The sequence below is a fragment of the Podarcis gaigeae genome (assembly GCF_964106915.1).
Source record: "Podarcis gaigeae genome assembly, chromosome: 8".
Taxonomy (NCBI): Eukaryota; Metazoa; Chordata; class Lepidosauria; order Squamata; family Lacertidae; genus Podarcis; species Podarcis gaigeae.
Window position 1 is genome coordinate 85,261,338 of NC_139684.1, and position 20,527 is coordinate 85,281,864.

Genomic DNA, 20,527 nt, shown 5'->3' on the forward strand with positions numbered 1-20,527 from the left:
CATGTGGAGGAGTGGGGAAGCGAACCCGGTTCACCAGATTACGAGTCCACCGCTCTTAACCACTACACAACACTGGCTCTCTTAAGCATGATATAGAGCCAGTTGAAGTAAAATAAACTGTACAACCTGAATTTGCCACGGTGCGTTGGAATCCCAGTCTGGCAGTGCCCCCAATGGGGAGAAAAGCCTTTGGGGATATGGGGGTGTGTGTGTGTGTGTGTGTGCAGGCAAGCAAACTGATGCAGAGAAATGGCGAGCCGGGAAATGGTTAAGAAACTGGCTTTTCTCAGTTCTAACCTCCTCTTCTTCTTTTTTTAAAAGGCATAAGGCATTGTTATATGTGTTAGCAATGTGCTGTTTGTCCTTGAGACACAGCTGGGAATTAGGAAATTCCTTTTACTGGGATTTAGCTCCCCGCCCCCCCCCCCCCCGCCACCGCCTTGTATCTTTTCAGCCAGTTGCCAGAACAACAAAAGGGGAAGTGGAGGAGTCATAAAATAAAATAAAATAAAATAAAATAAAATAATAAAACGGTACTCCCAAGGTCAGCCTTTGCCAAGCTAGTGCCCTCCAGATGCCTGGGAATGACTGGGAATGATGGGATTTGTAGTCCAAACACATCTGGAAGGCACTAGCAAGGCAAACCTTGCCTTAGGTGAGTAAACAACTTTTGCTCCAACCCCAGACCTGCCCAAACTGGACTTCACACACATGCACACACAAACACACATACACACACCCCTTCGCAGCTGCCTCTGGATCTCCTCTTAAAGGTCCCACCCGGGTACCAGAATTTTTGATTCTCCAAGTTGGCGGAGCCCTGTCCCAGAACAGAGAGGATGAGGCCAGACGCCTGGGCCTGTTTAGTGCCTTGAAACTATTTACTGCTGCGATTTCTCTCTCGTTTCTTAAATGAGACATGTGGAGGGGGGGGGAACTACACTTTTGCATTTTGATACAGGGAGGGGAAATGTTGAGGAATTTTAAAAGCACAGGGGGCTCCTGGGGTGGGGGGTGGGGTGGGGAGAGGGAGGTTGCAAACTCTTGAAAGCGAAATATATGTTCTCCTGCCAGTGGTGCTCTCAGGGGATGAGAGTCACATTTTTTTGCCGTTTCTTTACAGTTTCTGGGAAATGAGAGAAACAGATTTTTCAGTGATGCGCATCGATTCCTTACATTTCTCTCTATCATGTTTTCTCCCCCTGTACTAACGCTCCTTCTGTTTTCTTCTCTTCCCCCCTTCCCATCCCGAAATGCCCGTTTTTTAGGTTAGGACAGAAAAACCTTTATTTTCTTCCAATCCTGAGCTGGATAACTTGGTAAGGACACTTTTTTCTTTGCTCGTTTTAAGTTTTAAAACTGCATTTCCCCTGTCCGTCTGCCAGGCTTGCCTACTCCGCATAGGAGCAACGAGGTATTTTCTCACATTCACGTTTAGTAATCACTTCTCCACACACACTTCCATTCAGAGAAAGTGTAGTGTAGTGGCTAGAGTAAAAGGTAAAGCGACCCCTGACCATTAAGTCCAGTCGCGGACGACCCTGGGGTTGCGGCGCTCATCTCGCTTTATTGGCCGAGAGAGCCGGCGTACAGCTTCCGGGTCATGTGGCCAGCATGACTAAGCCGCTTCTGGCGAACCAGAGCAGCGCACAGAAACGCCGTTTACCTTCCCGCTGGAGCGGTACCTATTTATCTACTTGCACTTTGAAGGATGATGGGAGTACACATGAAGGGCGTACGCCCATCTTAGAAACACACCATCATTCCTTCACAACTTTACACAAGTGGGCCGCAAATCTGGATTCTGAATAACTGGCCTGCCAACGATTCCACCAGTGATCCTCACTGCCTGCTAGCCAACTGGACACAACTTGGGTCCTTCCCGTTGAGGGTGATGCAGAGGCCAGCTGCTTAGCAAAGCCGAGCAAATAAAATCCCTGGCTCTACAGTTGCTGCAGCCGTCGTTCTGCTAGGAAGTCTTAGGCAAGCCGCCGCCTCTCAGCCTTAACTAGGGTAGCCACGTGTCCTACAGGATCAGGCCAAAGGGAGCCCATCCAGTCTGGTGTCTTGTTCTTACTGTGGTCACCCAGATGCCTGTGCAAGGTACGAGGGTCCTAGGCCATGAAAGCTGAATGTGCACACAGAGCCGTCTTACCCATAGGTGCAAGGGGTCTCAGGGGTGCCAGGCCGAGAGTCCGGCGCCTGAGAGTTGAGTCTGGGGAAGAGCACGCCCGTTGGTCGGAGCGCTGCTGTAGGTTCTTCTGCTGCGGGCGGCTCTGCGCCACAAGTTCAGGGGCGACTGAGCCAATGAGACGCTGAGGCAGCTAGCCGGCTCCGCCCTCCTGTGCACCTGGGACTGAGAAACCTGGGGAGGGAGGCGCCAGGTGGATTTTTGCACCCTGGTGCTGCATATGCTTAAGACAGCCCTGTGTGCACGAGATACACCAAAGTTGAGGTATAGTGTATCTGATTTGGCCACAGTGACACAGGCCTAAGTTACATCCCATTGGAATGACTGTAACATGTTCTATATGGGGCTGCCTTTGAAAAATGCTCAGAAACTTCAACCGGCTCAAAGAACGGCAGCCAGATTGTTGACCAGGGACCAGAAGACTCCTTTGCTGGAACAGCTCCACCAGCTACCGGTCTGTTTCCAGGCACAGTTCAAAGTGCTGGTTATGATCTATAAAGCCCTACACCATGTAGGCCAAAGCTCTCTGAAAGACCGTATTCTCTCATATGAACCTGCCTGTGTTTTGAGATCTTGAGGGGAGGCCCTTCTCTCCATCCTGCCATCCTCACAGGAAGGCTTGGCAGGGACATGGGACAGGGCCTCCTCAGTGGCTGCTCCCAGACTTTGGAGTTATCTCCCTAAATAAGTTAGCCTGGCCCCCTCCTTGTTGTCGTTCCGTTGGCAGATGAAGACCTTTTTGCTCCAACAAGCTTTTGGGAATCGACTGCTTTTAGTTAACGGGCTGGTGGCATGCTGTTTTCATTGTAAATATTGGTGTATTTATAAACAGATTTCATATATGCATCTAGTTTTAATTCTATCAATGTTTAATCGCTTTTTAAAGTTGGATTATTCTATGTTTTCAGCAGCTCTTGGTTTTATCTGTAAGCCGCCTTGACTCCTGTCAGGGAAAATGGCAGGCTGAAACAACAACAATATCACAGTCTAAGAAAAGTAATACAGTCACCAATCTTTAGCAACAACTTATTTTTCTCTCTCTTTATAATTGCAGATGATCCAAGCTATTCAAGTTCTGAGATTCCACCTTCTGGAATTAGAAAAGGTACAGATGTTTGCTTTGCGATTTCTTTTATCCTTTTCCCACCCGCAAACCCTACACTCCCCCCTCAAAAACCCCCCTCAGTTTTAGCAATTTGGAAACTAGGCAGAAGGACATGATTGACCCCTGCTTTATTAGTGGCATCCCTGATTGGCAAAGAGCTGTGGTTTCCTACAATAACTGCTGAAACCAAATGTTGGGCCCAATCAAGTTTGCTGAGAAGTCAAGTTGTGGTCAATATGTCTTCCTTGCTGCAGCTAGTTTAGAATCCTGCACTGAAGAAAGTTGGATTTTGAAACCTGCATGAATTAGGTAGATTGAACCATTATTATTTTTTACATGCGTTCTCTGACTTCTGTATAAATCATGTGGTGCATGCTCTAATTATCTCCCGCTTGGACTACTGCAATGCGCTCTACGTGGGGCTACCTTTGAAGGTGACCCGGAAACTGCAATTAATCCAGAATGCGACAGCTAGACTGGTGACTGGGAGTGGCCGCTGGGACCATATAACACCAGTCCTGGGAGATCTGCATTGGCTCCCAGTACATTTCCGAGCACAATTCAAAGTATTTAAAGCCCTAAACGGCCTCGGTCCTGTATACCTGAAGGAGCGTCTCCACCCCCATCGCTCAGCTCGGACTCTGAGGTCCAGCGCCAAGGGCCTTCTGGCGGTTCCCTCATTGCGAGAAGCCAAGTTACAGGGAACCAGACAGAGGGCCTTCTCTGTAGTGGCGCCCACCCTGTGGAACACCCTCCCTTCAGATGTGAAGGAAATAAGCAGCTATCCTATCTTTAAAAGACATCTGAAGGCAGCCCTGTTTAGGGAAGTTTTTAATATTTAATACTGTACTGTTTTTAACATTTGATTGGTAGCTGCCCAGAGTGGTTGGGGAGACTCAGCCAGATGGGCAGGGTATAAATAAATTATTATTATTATTATTATTATTATTATTATTATTATTATTATTATTCTGACATGTTTGCCATTTCACATGGCTTGTTTTGGTTCTGCTGATATCCTGCCCCAACCCTTTAGAAAACGTTCACTGAGGCCCACCTCCCAGTACCTGAGACTTCAGGCATTGCCCACATACCTCCAGGCTCATCATGAGGGACAGAAACTTGTTTTTATAAAAGGAAAGTTGATGGCGGGGAGGGGGAGTTGAGGTCCTCCACAGCAGAATTCTCAGCCTCATAGTGCAATATCTCACATATTTCTTCTGTGCTTCTGCAAAACTAGTTTTCTTATATCTCGAAGCAAAGCCTGAGGTGGTCCCTGGGAAAAATGAAAGGGTGAAAAATCCCACTATCTCAAAGTATAGGATTCTTTTTTAAAAAAAAAAAAATCCAAGTTATCCTCCAGCAAAAAAGAAAAAAAGTTTGCAAATAATTTCCCTTTCTCACAAGTGCCAGCAACAGCTGTCTCCAATTTTGAAGTATTTCCTCATATGGGAGTGAGAAGGGGAGAAGTTTTAAAAATAGACTCAGAGTCCAGTTCTCCATTATGTTTTTACGGCACCAGAACTCATAGGTTTTCAGATAAATGCTAATCTAGCCATGCCCTCCACCGATTCATACTGATCCCGAGAGGGATGGCTAAAGAATACAGAAACGACGTCTCTCTGTGTGTATCTTGTAGGTTTTGTGGCTCGATCCACAAATCTCCTGGCCACCAGAATGCTCAGGTTTTCATCCCACAACCGCCCGTTTCTGAGCCAGGCATATACCGTATTTTTCGCTCTATAAGACGCACCAGACCACAAGACATGCCTAGTTTTTGGAGGATGAAAACAAGAAAAAAAAATATTCTGAATCCCAGAAGCCAGAACAGCAGGAGGGATCGCTGCACAGTGAAAGCAGCGATCCCTCTTGCTGTTCTGGCTTCTGTAATAGCTGCGCAACCTGCATTCGCTCCATAAGACGCACACACATTTCCCCTTACTTTTTAGGAGGGGAAAAGTGAGTCTTATAGAGCAAAAAATACGGTATGCCCAGGACAGGTTACGAGACTTCAGATCTGAGCTATCGAGCCACTATATTTAGCAAAGCCAATCTGGCCTTGTCAATGGAAGCCACTTCAGTTTAGTGGCTCTGGTTTCGCAAACCTCATCCCAGGGCCCCGGTGCTGCAGCTGAGTTGAGAGGAACTGGCTGGCTGGCTGGCTGGCTGGGTCGCCACGGGGCACTTTGCCATGCGGCTCAGCTCCTTCGCAGCTCCCCTTTTGCTTTGATCTCGCGGCTTCTAGCTCCACGTTGACAGCTTCAATTGTTCTAGGCAAACGTAACTGAAGGCATCCAGCAACATCACACTGGGAAGCTGAGGGAAGGAGGGTGTTGGCAGAGCCATCTTTCTGCCCGCTGCTGCCCATCACCTTTGGCTCGGCCTAAAAGCAGTCTTTGCCAACATGGTGCCCTGTAAATATTTTTGACTGCAGCTAGAGTGCGCCAGGTTGGCACAGCCTGACAAGACAGAAGTACTGTTTTTGGAGGACAGGGGGTGGGCGGGGGTGGGGGACTCCCTGGTCCCGAATGGGGTAACTGTGCCCCTGAAGGACCAGGTGCGCAGCCTGGGAGACATTGTGGACTCACAGCTGTCCATGGAGGCGCAGGTTAATTCTGTGTCCAGGGCAGCTGTCTATCAGCTCCATCTGGTACACAGGATGAGACCCTACCTGCCCGCAGACTGTCTCGCCAGAGTGGTGCATGCTCTAGTTATCTCCCGCTTGGACTACTGCAATGCACTTTACGTGGGGCTACCTTTGAAGGTGACCCGGAAACTGTAATTAATCCAGAATGCGGCAGCTAGACTGGTGACTGGGAGTAGCCGCCGGGACCACATAACACCGGTCCTGAGAGATCTGCAGTGGCTCCCAGTACGTTTTCGAGCACAATTCAAAGTGTTGGTGCTGACCTTTAAAGCCCTAATCGGCCTTGGTCCAGTATACCTGAAGGAGCTTCTCCATCCCCATTGTTCAGCCCGGGCACTGACGTCCAGCGCCGAGGGCCTTCTGGTGGTTCCCTCATTGCAAGAAGTGAAGTAACAGGGAACCAGACAGAGGGCCTTCTTGGTAGTGGCACCCGCCCTGTAGAACGCCCTCCCTTCAGATGTGAAGGAAAGAAGTAGCTATCTTATCTTTAAAAGACATCTGCAGGCTGCCCTGTTTTGGGAAGTTTTTAATATTTAATGTTGTATTGTTTTTAACACTCGATTAGAAGCCGCCCAGAGTGGCTGGGGAAACTCAGCCAGATGGGCGGGGTATAAATAATAAATTATTATAATAATTATATTATTATTATAGCCTGTCTATATATCCTGGCAAGGTCTTGCCCAGAAATAAGTGTATGAGGTGCATGTTGCTTATGTGTTTAAGTTCAGAAGATGCTGGGTTCATCGGAGGTTGTTGCTTAGCAACCGCTCTATTTGAGCGATACCTTGGACCAGCATCTTGGGCCTCCTGCGTTCAGAAATTTGGATATGGGTGGTTGATGTCACAGTACTTAAGATCACAGGCTGTGTGTCAGCCCAGTTAGAATTTCGTCCTTTGGATCACAGGCACGTGTAAGCCAGTGAGATTATTTGACTGAAGTTAGTTGTGTCTGTTAATTTCAGTGGGTCTACTCTGAGCAGGACTAACATTGGATGCAACCTTTTGGGTCTTCCCTGCAAGAGACAGGCCATGCTCCTTGGCTTAGGGTCACGTCCAAACTGGGGACCGTTGTTTTGCTCTAACAAACCACGGTCAGTAAGCCAAGGACAAACTTTGGCTACAGATCAGAGTTCCTTGGAAGGGAAACAAACCACAATCCCTGATTTGGATGTAATGCTAAGATAGGGATCGTGGCTTGTGTCTGTCCAGTGCTAGCAGAAGGGCGGGCAGAAAAAACACAACCGGATTGTGACTGGTAAGCTTACTGAGACTTGACAGGGCCTTTTTGGTGATGGTTTCCGGGGGTGGAACACCTTTTCTGGCTCCCTCACTGTTGAGAAAGTTAAAAATATTCCTGTTTACCCAGTCAGCTGATGGCTGATAGACACTGGCCGTAGCAACCATGAAATCAATACCTGAGGGTGTGTCATTGCTTTATTTTTTAAGATGTTCTAAATGTTTTATTTTTATTGCACCGTTTTGATGTTCGCTGCTCTGGGCTCCCCTGGGAGGAAGCTCAGGATAGGAATTTCATGAACAAAACGAATAGATAATAAATAAATGTGGCCGCAGAAATAATAATAATAATAATAATTTATTATTTATACCCAGCCCATCTGGCTGGGCTTCCCCAGCCACTCTGTGCGCAGTGGCGTAGCGTGGGGGGCAGGGGGGGCCGGCCGCACCGGGCGCAACATCTGGGGGTTAGGGTTAGGGGGCGCAAATCCACGGGTTAGGGGGCGCAAATCCACGGGTTAGGGGGTGCAAATTACTTGCCTTGCCCCAGGTGCTGACAACCCACTGTCTGGGCGGCTTCCAAAAGAATACTAAAATACTGTGATACATCAAACATTAAAAGCTTCCCTAAACAGGGCTGCCTTCAGATGTCTTCTAAAAGTCTGGTAGTTGTTGTTCTCTTTGACATCTGATGGGAGGGTGTTCCACAGGGAGGGCGCCACTACCAAGAAGGCCCTCTGGCTGGTTCCCTGTAACTTGGCTTCTCGCAGTGAGGGAAAGCTAGCAAGTCAGGGGGACAGACGGACTAGACTACAACCCTTCTCCCTGACATGACCAACTTCCATGTGAAACCTGAATGTTTATCTTTACAAAGACAGAACAATCCTTTCACCTAGAAATCTAACACATCAGGGACATGCCTCCTCCCTGACACTCTAGCTTTCGGGGTGCAGGCTGCCCACCTCTTTGAGTTATTTGGGGGGCCCTGGAAAAGAGTGGGTGTCAAGTCTACCCCCCTTTAACCAGCCCAAACCCACAAGTGAAAACCCCACTGGTTGCCTCTACAGGTGGGGCATGGGGTTATGTGTGTGTGTGGGAAATAAAGGCACGCTCTTTGCTAGGGTAATGAGCTCGTTAGCCACGCAGTAAAACTCAGTGTTTGCAACCTGATAAATCCCTTGTTAATGTAATTAACCCTTTGATTCACGCAGAGGGCACCTGCTGGGAAGGGGCAGACTCTAGAAGCTGGAGTTTAATTCTTTGTCCTGGGGAAAGGGGTGTTTCTGAGTTCAGAAGAGGGAGAAGGGGGTCGGTGGTGCTCTGCTGGGTCAGAGACAAGGCTGTGGGGAGGCAGCCCCATTCAGCCACCACTGAAGTCTCTTAGATCTCTGACGTGCTAACATTAAGGGGGTCCCAAAAATTCACCAGGCAGTTACCAGATCCAGACTGGCTTAGCTTCAGCAAGGTGCTGGCTTCAAGTACCTTCAGAATAAGCCCTGGCCGGCAGCCTGTTTATTAAAAACAAAACCCCTGCCAAGTTTCTAGAGCCTAGTACTTCAAGAGGAGCTTTGAAAGGGGCAATGGGGTATTTATTTATTCATATTAGAGCATTCCTTAACCGCTCAGTATTTCAAGAATCTCCCAGTCTAAAAAACAAACAAATATACAATGGTACCTCGGGTTAAGTACTTAATTCATTCCGGAGGCCTGTACTTAACCTGAAACTGTTCTTAACCTGAAGCACCACTTTAGCTAATGGGGCCTCCTGCTGCCGCCGCGCCACCAGAGCCCGATTTCTGTTCTTATCCTGAAGCAAAGTTTTTAACCTGAAGCACTATTTCTGGGTTGGACGCAGGTGGCACTGTGGGTTAAAGCCTCAGCGCCTAGGACTTGCCGATCGAAAGGTCGGCGGTTCGAATCCCTGTGGCGGGGTGCGCTCCCGCTGCTCGGTCCCAGCGCCTGCCAACCTAGCAGTTCGAAAGCACCTCCGGGTGCAAGTAGATAAATAGGGACCGCTTACCAGCGGGAAGGTAAACGGCGTTTCCGTGTGCGGCTCTGGCTCGCCAGAGCAGCGATGTCACGCTGGCCACGTGACCCGGAAGTGTCTCCGGACAGCGCTGGCCCCTGGCCTCTTGAGTGAGATGGGCGCACAACCCCAGAGTCTGTCAAGACTGGCCCGTACGGGCAGGGGTACCTTTACCTTTACCTTTACTATTTCTGGGTTAGCGGAGTCTGTAACCTGAAGCGTATGTAACCTGAAGCGTCTGTAACCTGACGCTTACTGTTAAAGCAAATGAAATGGTAATGAAATAAGAAGACTGAACTTTACAAAACCCACACATACATAAACAGGAACAAAAACGGAGCCTGATAAAACAGCAATATAAAAACACAGAAAAGTGAATAAAGCAGAAAATCAGAGGACTCAAAACATGTAAAATGGGGGCTTTTCTTATGGGGGCAGGTAAATCCTGGGCATATAAATATACCCTCTGCTTCCTGCTCTTGAACCAGCTACTGATGCAGGAAAGGATCTTATCTGTTCTGCCATCATTAGAAAGGAAAAAGTCCATATCTTGTCCCCCCCTTCCGTGAGTTCTTGGTTGCTTCCAGAACTCCTGAATGTTCAGGTAGAATACGTACCAGCTGGAAATTCCTGCCTTTTAAACCAGCTACTCCTGGCTATTCTTTCATTTTCACTTTTTTCTTTCTTTTTGGCAGGTACATGACCTCTGTGACAATTTCTGCCACCGCTACATCACTTGCCTCAAAGGGAAGATGCCCATTGACTTGGTCATCGACGACAGAGACGGGGGCTCGAAATCCGACCTTGAAGATTTCGGCGGCTCCTGCGCCAGCCTCTCCGATCAGGTAGGACACCTCTGCGGGGCATGAGCTTCGGGCAGCAAGCCTTGGCTGCAGCCGAAACGTTTGCCTGCTGCAATCCAAAATTGATTTTAAGAAAAAGGAGACACGTTTTCAAGGAGTTTTCTGCCGACATGGAAATTTGCAAATGTAGATTCTCATGTGTGTGTCTGAATGTTGTGCTTGTGATCAGCAGCATCAACTATATTGCAAAGTCAAGGAAATTGCAAAATGGTTTATAGGAAAAGTGGAGTGGTGTGAGAATCTCCAGGTGGCATTTCCATGCACTTTGATGCAAAGTATCATTTGTGAGTTTGGGATGCTTACCTGCAATAGCTCTGGAGTTAAAAGTGCTGAAGGTTCAAGCTTTAGCATCTTCAGGTAGAACTGAGAGGTGTGGGAATGTTCAGGGTGACAAGAGAGGATATATTGATTATATCCTTCTAACTTGCGCTATGTGATGGCCTGGGATTCGGACTCGGATGCTGAACCTGAGGGATCCCAGCCTGCACAGGAGTCCCCGCCTCCAGAACCAGCTGAGCCAGGGCTGGGGCTTGAGCCTGAAGGGTCCTCACCTGTGTTGGATCCTCAGGTGCAGGCATCAGCTGAGTCTGCTCTGGCTCCTGAGGGGATGGAGGACCCATTGCCTGCTGGTGCTCCACTCTCAGCCCCGTCAGGGGAAGCTGAGGTTGCCTCTGGGTCCGGTAACCCTCCAGCCTCTCCTGAGCTGCAGAGGCTCAGGGCAGAGAGGCGGAGGGAACTAAGTTCCCGCAGGAGGAGTGCTCGCTTCCAGGCCAGGACAGGCGAGTCACCAGAGGATCAGGGCCACCCTATGCCTCAGGGCAGATAAAAGCCGGCCAGCCCAGTCCCACGTTGCGGGAGCAACATTGTTGGTAGCCTGTTCCTGCCTGCACCCTGTCCTGCTGGAGCTCCTGACCTCACCCGACTCCCTGCCTTGGACCCCGCTTCAGCTTTGACGGACTGCCTCCATACTGCAACCTTGACCTCGGACTGGACTCGGACCTTGCCTCACGGTTAGCCCACAGGACCAGCACACGCTAGCAAGTTCCTTTACTTAGCAGAGTTTACATTCCCCTTTTTACATGCACAGCAGATAGCTGGTTGCAGGCTCATCTAAGCCTCTCACATTACCTCTCAAATTACCTGTTTCAGATTGTATTGTACGTTCCTGGTAAGTTCCCTTGAATCCCTCTTAAAAGAATAAAGACGCCACAATCTTATTCAAAGTCAATAAAAGAAGTTTACTTACATCAGTTCACAGTTGGATCCCTGAAGGCAGACTTAGTTACAAATATGTACATGTGGATCTACCCCATATTGGAGGATAATCCCAGAACTTCTGCTAGCTGAGAGCTAGCAGAGCAGTCCTAGCTAGAAGCTGGTCAAACGAAGAAGGAAGTGAAAAAGAAAGAGGTGTGCTGCGTGACTCGTCCTTTTGTTACCTGGACAGGTTAGGTCACGCCCACCTTCTACCACATGCAAAACGAAGGATGCTCCAGTCCAGGAGGAACAGGAAGTTTCAACTGGCCGGACCATACGTTCCCTTGCATGTTCACTCTAGGAAGACAAAGAATGTTGTATTTGACTGCTCCCAGTGGATTACACCCCAAAAGATGGACCCTTATCTGGAACCATGGAAAGCCACCACTAGCCAGTGTAGACAATAATGTTCTACATCGACCAATGGTCGGACTCGCAATACAGCAAATTCCTATTTTCCCAATAGCCAATGTGCAATTGGGGTAACAGCAGGATTTTCCAGATCGTTATTTCACATTGCAATTTGGGATGCTAGAGTTGTTGTGCTAGTTAAAGAGGATAGTGATCTGGCTTAATGCTATATACTTCATTTATTTCCTTTATATATATATATATACAATGGCACATAGCTCTTTTCCTCCTGTGGAAAGAACCCTTTATAATTAGTTATTTATTACCATTAGCTGCGCCGCCTTTTTGTGATGAAATTTTAAGCCCGTGTTCGCCGTTTACTCTGCTCTGTTCCTCCTATCCCTGAAAAGGGCAGGTTGAAACAATCACTTTAATAAATAAGTAATCCATCATGTGACTTTGTGTTTTCTTACCATTTCTGACCGGCTTGCTTGGGTCAGCTTTCTTTATGCTGGGCAAGAGTTATAAGAAGTCTTGTCTGGCCTCACTGTGCTCCCCTTTTTCTTTCTGAGAAAATGGCAACTTTTCAGAACCCAGTTGTTGTATTGGGGACGCAACATTTGCTGCTGCAATGATGTGATCCCACCCTCTTCAGTTTAGGAAATGATAACCGCAGATATTTTTTGTACAGCTGTTTCTTCCAAACATATTGAGTTCAGAAGAGTCCCTTCTAGTCTTAAATCCTGCTCTTATCCGGGGCTTGCTATTTTGTGTGTGAAAGTGTGGTGATCCTTACCTAACCTGCTTTCTCTGCTGGGAGACCTGGCAAAAATGTCAGATCTACTGCTTCAGTCTGTTACAAGTGCTACCTAATAATCACTCTGCTTTTGTAAGAAACTACAACTAATCCAGAATATAGCGGCCAGACTGGTGACTGGGGGCAGCTGCTGGGACCATATAACACCGGTTCTAAATGATCTACATTGACTGCCAGTATGTTTCTGAGCACAACTTAAAGCTTTGGTGCTGATCTTGAAAGCCCTAAATGGCCTTGGCCCAGTACAGTCAAACCTCGGTTCTTGAACAGCTCTGTTTTTGAACATTTCGGCTCCCGAACGCTGAAAACCCAGAAGTAAATGCTCCAGTTTTTGAACGTTTTTTAGAACCTGAACGTTCCGAAGCTCTTGCAACCAATCAGAAGCCACGCCTTGGCTGTCGAACGGTCTTCCAGAATGGATTACGTTTGACAACTGAGATTTGACTGTATACCTGAAGGAGTGTCTCCATCCCCATCGTTCAGCCCAGACACTGAGGTCCAGCTCCGAGGGCCTTCTGGCGATTCCCTTCCTGCAAGAAGTGAGGTTACAGGGAACCAGACAGAGGGCCTTCTCGGTGGTGGCGCCCACCCTGTGGAACGCCCTCCCATCAAGGAAATAAACAACTATCTGACTTTTAGAAGACATCTGAAGGCAGCCCTGTTTAGGGAAATTTTCAAGGTTTGATGTTCTGTTGTGTTATTTATATTTTGCTGGAAGCTGCCTAGAGTGGCTGGGGCAACCTTTTCAGATGAGAGGCAAATAAATAATAAAATCATTATTCTTATAGGCGGGGCCAAAGCAAATGTGGGGGGTGCCCACGCCCTCCCTGTTTTCATCTCCACCCAACAGGCTGCCGGACTAGGGAAGATCTCACTTTCGCCACAGATCTGAAGTGACCACTTGCAGAGAGACGGCCCTTGAAATCAGGCCATACCGAATTAGGCCAAGGGTCTCCATCTTGCCCACAGACCACCGATGACTCCCCAATGTTTAGGACAGAGGGACTGTTCGCAGCCTTAGCTGGATTTTCGAGGATGCGAACCTTTTGCCTGCAAGTGCGCGTTTTGCCGCGCGACGATACTTTTTGCCGAGGCAGACGGAGGCGCAGAAATCGCACTTGCATATCCTCGGGCTACCCTGCTTCTCACATAAAGCATTTTGAAATATAGCTGACTTTGGGAGCCCACCCTGCACCCCGCACTCCCTGTCCCATCCACTAACAGGTTTAGCAGGCCTCTGCTTGCTTCAAAAAGCCTTTTGATGGGCAGGGAGAAAGGAATGGTGTGTTTAGGTAAAGGTAAAGGTACCCCTGCCCGTACGGGCCAGTCTTGACAGACTCTGGGGTTGTGCGCCCATCTCACTTAAGAGGCCAGGGGCCAGCGCTGTCCGGAGACACTTCCGGGTCACGTGGCCAGCGTGACATCGCTGCTCTGGCGAGCCAGAGCCGCACACGGAAACGCCGTTTACCTTCCCGCTGGTAAGCGGTCCCTATTTATCTACTTGCACCCGGAGGTGCTTTCGAACTGCTAGGTTGGCAGGCGCTGGGACCGAGCAGCGGGAGCGCACCCCGCCGCAGGGATTCGAACCGCCGACCTTTCGATCAGCAAGTCCTAGGCGCTGAGGCTTTAACCCACAGCGCCACCTGCGTCCCCATGGTGTGTTTGCATCCTACAAAATCGAGCTTATCTCTCAAGCCGCTTTCCGCTCTTTTTGTTGTTGTTGTTTAGTCATTTAGTCGTGTCCGACTCTTCGTGCCCCATGGACCAGAGCACACCAGGCACTCCTGTCTTCCACTGCCTCCCGCAGTTTGGTCAAACGCCTGCTGGTAACCTCGAAAACACTATCCAACCATCTCGTCCTCTGTCGCCCCCTTCTCCTTGTGCCCTCCATCTTTCCCAACATCGGGGTCTTTTCCAGGGAGTCTTCTCTTTTCCTGAGGTGGCCAAAGTACTGGAGCCTCAGCTTCAGGATCTGTCCTTCCAGGGAGCACTCAGGGCTGATTTCCTTCAGAATGGAGAGGTTTGATCTTCTTGCAGTCCATGGGCCTCTCAAGAGTCTCCTCCAGCACCATAATTCAAAAGCATCAATTCTTCGGCCATCAGCCTTCTTTATGGTCCAGCTCTCACTTCCATACATCCACTCTTTTTGGTCTACCTTAATTTGGGGGGGGGGGAGTGATTAATAATGGTGTAAAATAAATATAACCCCTTCTCTCCCAGCCTGTATGGCCACTCTCGCCCCTTCCCCTGTAAGGGAAGGGGGGGAAGGGGGAACTCATCTCTCCTTGCAACATTCATGAGTTTGAAAGAAAAGGGTCATACATTTGGAAAATAATTACCCCTGACAGTTAGCTGGTAATGAAGGAGACGTGGTCGCCTCTTGCACTGCCCCTGATCTCTCCCCTCCCCTCCTTGCTCCGTCAACTTTTTCATTTTTTCCCAAGCCCCGCTAATGCAGTCAACACATTCATTTGCCTATAGCAACTTCCTTGCATTTTTAATGTGCCCCGGGGCTATCGGGCTGGAAGCTTCGCAGAGTGGAGGGTTTTTTTGGGGGGGGGGGTTGGCGCAAGGAGACGGAGGGGAGGAGGAGGCTAATTCTAGCAACATCCGCAGCCCGGCATCTGAGGACCGACCCCTTTCTTAGCCGTTCATCTCCTCTTCCACACTGAACATGAAGGGGAAAGAAAGTCTGTTTTGAATGGAGACCAGGCTTCTCCCATCTCCAGCAACTGCCTAAGGGAGCCCGTAAGCGAGGCCTGGTGGCCTGCCCCTGTTTTTTCGCCTCACGCCCTGCTTTATCGCAAGTACACTGCACCTCTACATGGAGGTTCTAAATAATAATAATAATAATAATAATAATAATAATAATAATAATAATAATACAGTGGTACCTCGGGTTACCTACGCTTCAGGTTACAGACTCCGCTAACCCAGAAATAGTGCTTCAGGTTAAGAACTTTGCTTCAGGATGAGAACAGAAATTGTGCTCTGGCGGCGCGGCAGCAGCAGGAGGCCCCATTAGCTAAAGTGGCGCTTGAGGTTAAGAACAGTTTCAGGTTAAGTACGGACCTCCGGAACGAATTAAGTACTTAACCCGAGGTACCACGGTAATAAAAATACTAAATTTTATTTATACCCCACCCTCCCCGGCCAGAGCCGGGCCCAGGGCGGCTAACACCAATAAAATCACAGTAAAAACATAATAGGGGAAAAGGGGGGGGGGGAACAACAATTTAAAATACAGGTTAAAATGCTATTTAAAATGCATTAGCTATCGCATTTGAGGGCTTTCAATATGGGCCTAACCTCCCCCTTATTATTTTTTTTAAAAAACAAGTCATCTGAATTTCCCATTTTCACCCTTTGACACTGAAGGTGTCTATATTTAGACCCGCCCTGTTCCCCCAATTGTAAATTGCTAGGATTAATTTTAATACTGCATTATTATTATTTTTACACCTGCAGTGGGACCTTCTGATGAAGGGCAGGTAAGAAGTACACTTTGGGTGGGCCTACACGATTCGTAACGTTTGCCTGGCTTTTACCCAGCCTTGACTGGGGCAGGTCCCGCCCTGTGGAACTCCTTGCCAATAGAAGTTTGGCAGGAGCCACCCCTACCCCTTTTTTAATGCCTTCTAAAAACGGTATTATTTAGACATGCCTTTCAAAACCTGAGATTCTTCGTTTGACATTCTTATTGCAGCACTGTGTATTCTCTTCTTGGATGAAAGTGCAATTTTTTTAAATAAATAAAAAAAAATAAAGGTGGTGGCTTTTGCTGCGGCCGTCCGTTCCACGATTGGGCATGGGGTGGGCAGATGGGGAATGTTCATATCCCAAATAATAATTGTTGAAAATTCAAATCCCGCCCCCGTTAACATGCTTCTCTCTGCTTACGGCCCCTTAAGCCTCCGTCCTTAAGATGGGGAGCCAAATCTCAGCCCTGGACTTGACTCTTAAGCGGCTCTCGTGAAATCTGCTTTGGGCAGAAGCTGCCGGGCCTGCACTTAATTAACCGCTAGTGTTGCTACCTTCGCTTCCTAGAGTTTGAAACAGCGACCCCCTGACCCCTCCCTTCCCGTTTATTGTGGTCTACAAGTGTTAGGTTCGCTTTCGAAATCCGCAGCTCCTTAACCCCTTGAACCCCTTAGGCCTCTCGCTTGTGGGGCTCCTGTGATCAGCTCTGCCAGGTTAATCAGGGAGGGCATGAGAGGGCGGGGCGGGGGCGCGGGGGGCCCCGGGGCTTTGTTTTAGTCCCCCGGCAAGTCGGGGGGCTACAATCCGAGCCCCTTCGGTAGCTGCGCCAGAGGCCCGGTGTCCCCCTTTGAACTCTCTTCAATTGGGCAAGGGCAGGGGAGGGAAGGGGGGGTCAAAATAATTACAGCCCCAGCGGAGGCGTTGTGGAAATCCCTGCTAAATCCTGGCCTCCTCCTTAAAGGATTTATGGGGGGGGGGGGAGGCTTGCATGGGAGAAGGAACTGGGAGCTGCGGATAAGGGAGTTGCCCCATGGCAGGGATTCCCTGAGCCGGCAGCAGCCTCTGGACAGGTGGAAGTCAAACCGGCGAAGCTGCCACCCTTGCCAGGAAAAACAAATTTTGTAGAATGGTAGCGTTGGAAGGGACCCTGAGGATCATCTAGTCTAACCCGCTGCAATGCAGGAACACGCAGCTGTCCCTTACGAGGATCAAACTTGCAACCTTGGCGTTATCAGCACCAGACTCTAACCAACTGAGCTATATTTTGTCCGTTCGTTTCTTCCTGTCTGCACAGGGTCAGGGTAGGGAAGAATTAGCCTACTAGTGGTCCCTGTTTACTTTTTTTTTTAATGATATTTTATTAAAATTTTCAAAATAAGACAATACAAAATACAAAAACACAGAAATACAGAAAATACAAAAATACAAACAATTAACATCGTAAAAAGAAGAAAAAGAAAAACAAATAACAAAAACTCCCTCTTTTCTCTCTTCTTTAAATAACTTACTTTCCTGACTTCCTCACGCCTCCCTTTTTTGTATTCCACTTAAAAATTTGGTTCAGCAAATTCATCCTATTGGTCTATCCTTAATTATTTTTCATCACCTATTTAACTTTGAACTTTCATCTAATATCAATCCACTCTTACATAATCTTTTAGCTTATTACTAGAACCCCTTCATTTCATTCCAATGTCATCAACATTCAAAAATTTTACAATGTTTCTGTAGATAGATTTTAAATGTGGTCCCTGTCTACAAACACACTAGGGATACTAATAATACCGGCCTACCTTGCAGGGATGCGGGTGGCGCTGTGGGTTAAACCACAGAGCCTAGGACTTGCTGATCAGAAGGTTGGTGGTTTGAATCCCCGCGACGGGGTGAGCTCCCGTTGCTCGGTCCCTGCTTCTGCCCACCTAGCAGTTCGAAAGCACGTCAAAGTGCAGGTAGATAAATAAGTACCGCTCTGGCGGGAAGGTAAACGGTGTTTCCGTGCGCTGCTCTGGTGTGCCAGAAGCGGCTTAGTCCTGCTGGCCACATGACCGGGAAGCTGTACGCCGGCTCCCTCAGCCAGTAAAGCGAGATGAGCGCCGCAACCCCAGAGTCGGCCACTACTGGACTTAATGGTCAGGGGTCCCTTTACCTTGCAGGGATATTGGGGGGACTTTTTAGGGGGGCAGATTGGGGGCAGGCAGTTTGGTGCCTTCCAAATCATTGTTGGACTACAGTTCCCATAACAGGGGGGCACATGGCTAACTTTCCATACTGAGCACCCAAACTACTGGGAGACGGGGGTTGTGGAGAGAGAGAGAAACTTTCCCAGAGAACTATTTTTCTTTTCCTTGTCATACATTCAGGGATGAGGGATGCTTCAAGGTCGATAAAGAATTAATTGCAGGATGTTCGAATTGGTTTACATGGGCCGTCAAAGTTTTCCTAGCTGGGTCTCTGCCACAGGCGTCTATTTTGTACGGCATTTACATTCATCTGCTCTTATTTTCTGTGTTGTGTTTAACTGGTTTTCCACGCCACGCTCATTGCATTTTGTACCTTGCCTTGAGGTATGGGTGAGGGGAGGCGATTTAGTTAGCTAATTAGTTTAATTAAGAATACAATATAGATTTGACTCTGGTTGCATGGCCTTTGGGACAGCGGAGGACTTTCAAGGATTGGCTCAGTTCTTGCAAAGCTTCTCTTCCAAGCCATTCACGGAACGCCCAAGGAATAAGAATTGCCTTGCAGATGACAGATGAAGGGTTCTATCATCTTTCTATATCTATCATCTATCTCTCTATCTATCATCTATCTAGCTAGCTAGCTATCTATCATCTATCTATCTATCTATCTATCTATCTATCTATCTATCATCTATCTATCATCTATCTATCATCTATCTATATCATCTATCTATCTATCTATCTATCATCTATCTATCTATCTATCTATCATCATCATCTATCTATCATCTATCATCTATATCTATCTATCTCTCTATCTATCATCTATCTACTATCTATCTATCTATCTATCTATCTCTCTATCTATCATCTATCTATCATCTATCGTCTATATCTATCTATCTCTCTATCTATCATCTATCTATCTATCATCTATCTATCTATCTATCTATCTATCTATCTATCTATCTATCTATCTATCATCTATCTATATCTATCATCTATCTATCTATCTATCTATCTATCTATCTATATCTATCATCTATCTATCATCTATCATCTATCTATCTATCTATCTATCTATCTATCTCTCTATCTATCATCTATCTATCTATCTATCTATCTATCTATCTATCTATCTATCATCTATCTATCATCTATCTATCTATCATCTATCTATCATCTATCTATCTATCATCTATCTATCTATCTATCTATCTATCATCTATCTATCATCGATCTATCCTCTATCTATATCTATCTATCATCCATCATCTATCTATCTATCTATCTATCTATCTATCTATCTATCTATCTCTATATCATCTACCCTTCTGCTGATAACCATTCTTCCTGGGTTGGGGATGAAATGAAAACATGGATCTGGGTAATCTCCTGGTGCCCACTCACACAGCTAACCTTGCCATATGTTCTCTCTTCTCCTGTAGAACAACTCTTGGATCCGGGACCACGATGAGACAGGATCCACGCACTCGGGAACGCCGGGACCTTCCAGCGGTGGGATCGCGTCGCAGAGTGGTGATAACTCCAGCGAACAAGGTAGGTTTAGCGGATGCTGGAGGGAGCAGAAAGGCTCTGCTTCTGTGGTCCTGGATTTTCTGTGTGGGCTCAAGGTAAGGAGAGCATTGCAGAGAGCGCATTTTAGGTGGAATTGAGGATCTAAAGAGGGACGCGGGTGGCGCTGTGGGTTAAACCACAGAGCCTAGGGCTTGCTGATCAGAAGGTCGGTGGTTCAAATCCCCCGATGGGGTGAGCTCCCTTTGCTCGGTCCCTGCTCCTGCCAACCTAGCAGTTCCAAAGCACGTCAAAGTGCAAGTAGATAAATAGGTACCACTCCGGCGGGAAGGTAAACGGTGTTTCCATGCGCTGCTCTGGTTCCCCAGAAGCGGCTTAGTCATGCTGACCACATGACCCAGAAGCTGTCTGCGGACAAATGCTGCTTCCCTCGGCCAGTAAAGCGAGATGAGCACCGCAACCCCAGAGTTGGTCACGACTGGACCTAATGGTCAGGGGTCCCTTTACCTTTTAAGTATCTAAAGAAGGTGCGAAAGGTGATGTCTTTGACCAACAGCGCTAATACAGTGAAGAAAGAATTTAAGGGAACAATTGTAGATAAAAAAAGACATCCACTTCAAATAAAAATATTTGACACGGGTCAACAAAATAGGGTAGCTCAAGAAAAATAACTAGCAGTGGTCCATGTATAATAAAATATAGTGGTACCTCGGTTTTACCGAAAACTCAGTATGGCAGCCTCAATACGGAAAACTCAATACGGAAGGCGCATGGCATGTTTGACTTCCAAGGCGAGTTCAAAAACCGAAGCATTTACTTCTGGTTTTACGGCGTTCGA

The 20,527-nt window shown here is 47.7% G+C and overlaps 1 protein-coding gene and 1 long non-coding RNA gene across 2 annotated transcripts in view; both read left to right on the forward strand.

The window, feature by feature from the left end:
- The window catches only part of LOC310851820, a 626,966-nt gene that overhangs the window by 441,347 nt on the left and 165,092 nt on the right, over positions 1–20,527 (forward strand). The gene's annotated exons all lie outside the window — the stretch shown is intronic.
- Positions 1–20,527, forward strand: part of MEIS3 (Meis homeobox 3) — a 76,090-nt gene that overhangs the window by 19,867 nt on the left and 35,696 nt on the right. The window contains exons 4-7 of the mRNA XM_083754114.1: positions 1,269–1,319; positions 3,246–3,296; positions 9,901–10,050; positions 19,602–19,713. Of these exons, the coding sequence (XP_083610240.1) occupies positions 1,269–1,319; positions 3,246–3,296; positions 9,901–10,050; positions 19,602–19,713 (364 nt within the window). The remainder of the gene's footprint in view (positions 1–1,268; positions 1,320–3,245; positions 3,297–9,900; positions 10,051–19,601; positions 19,714–20,527) is intronic.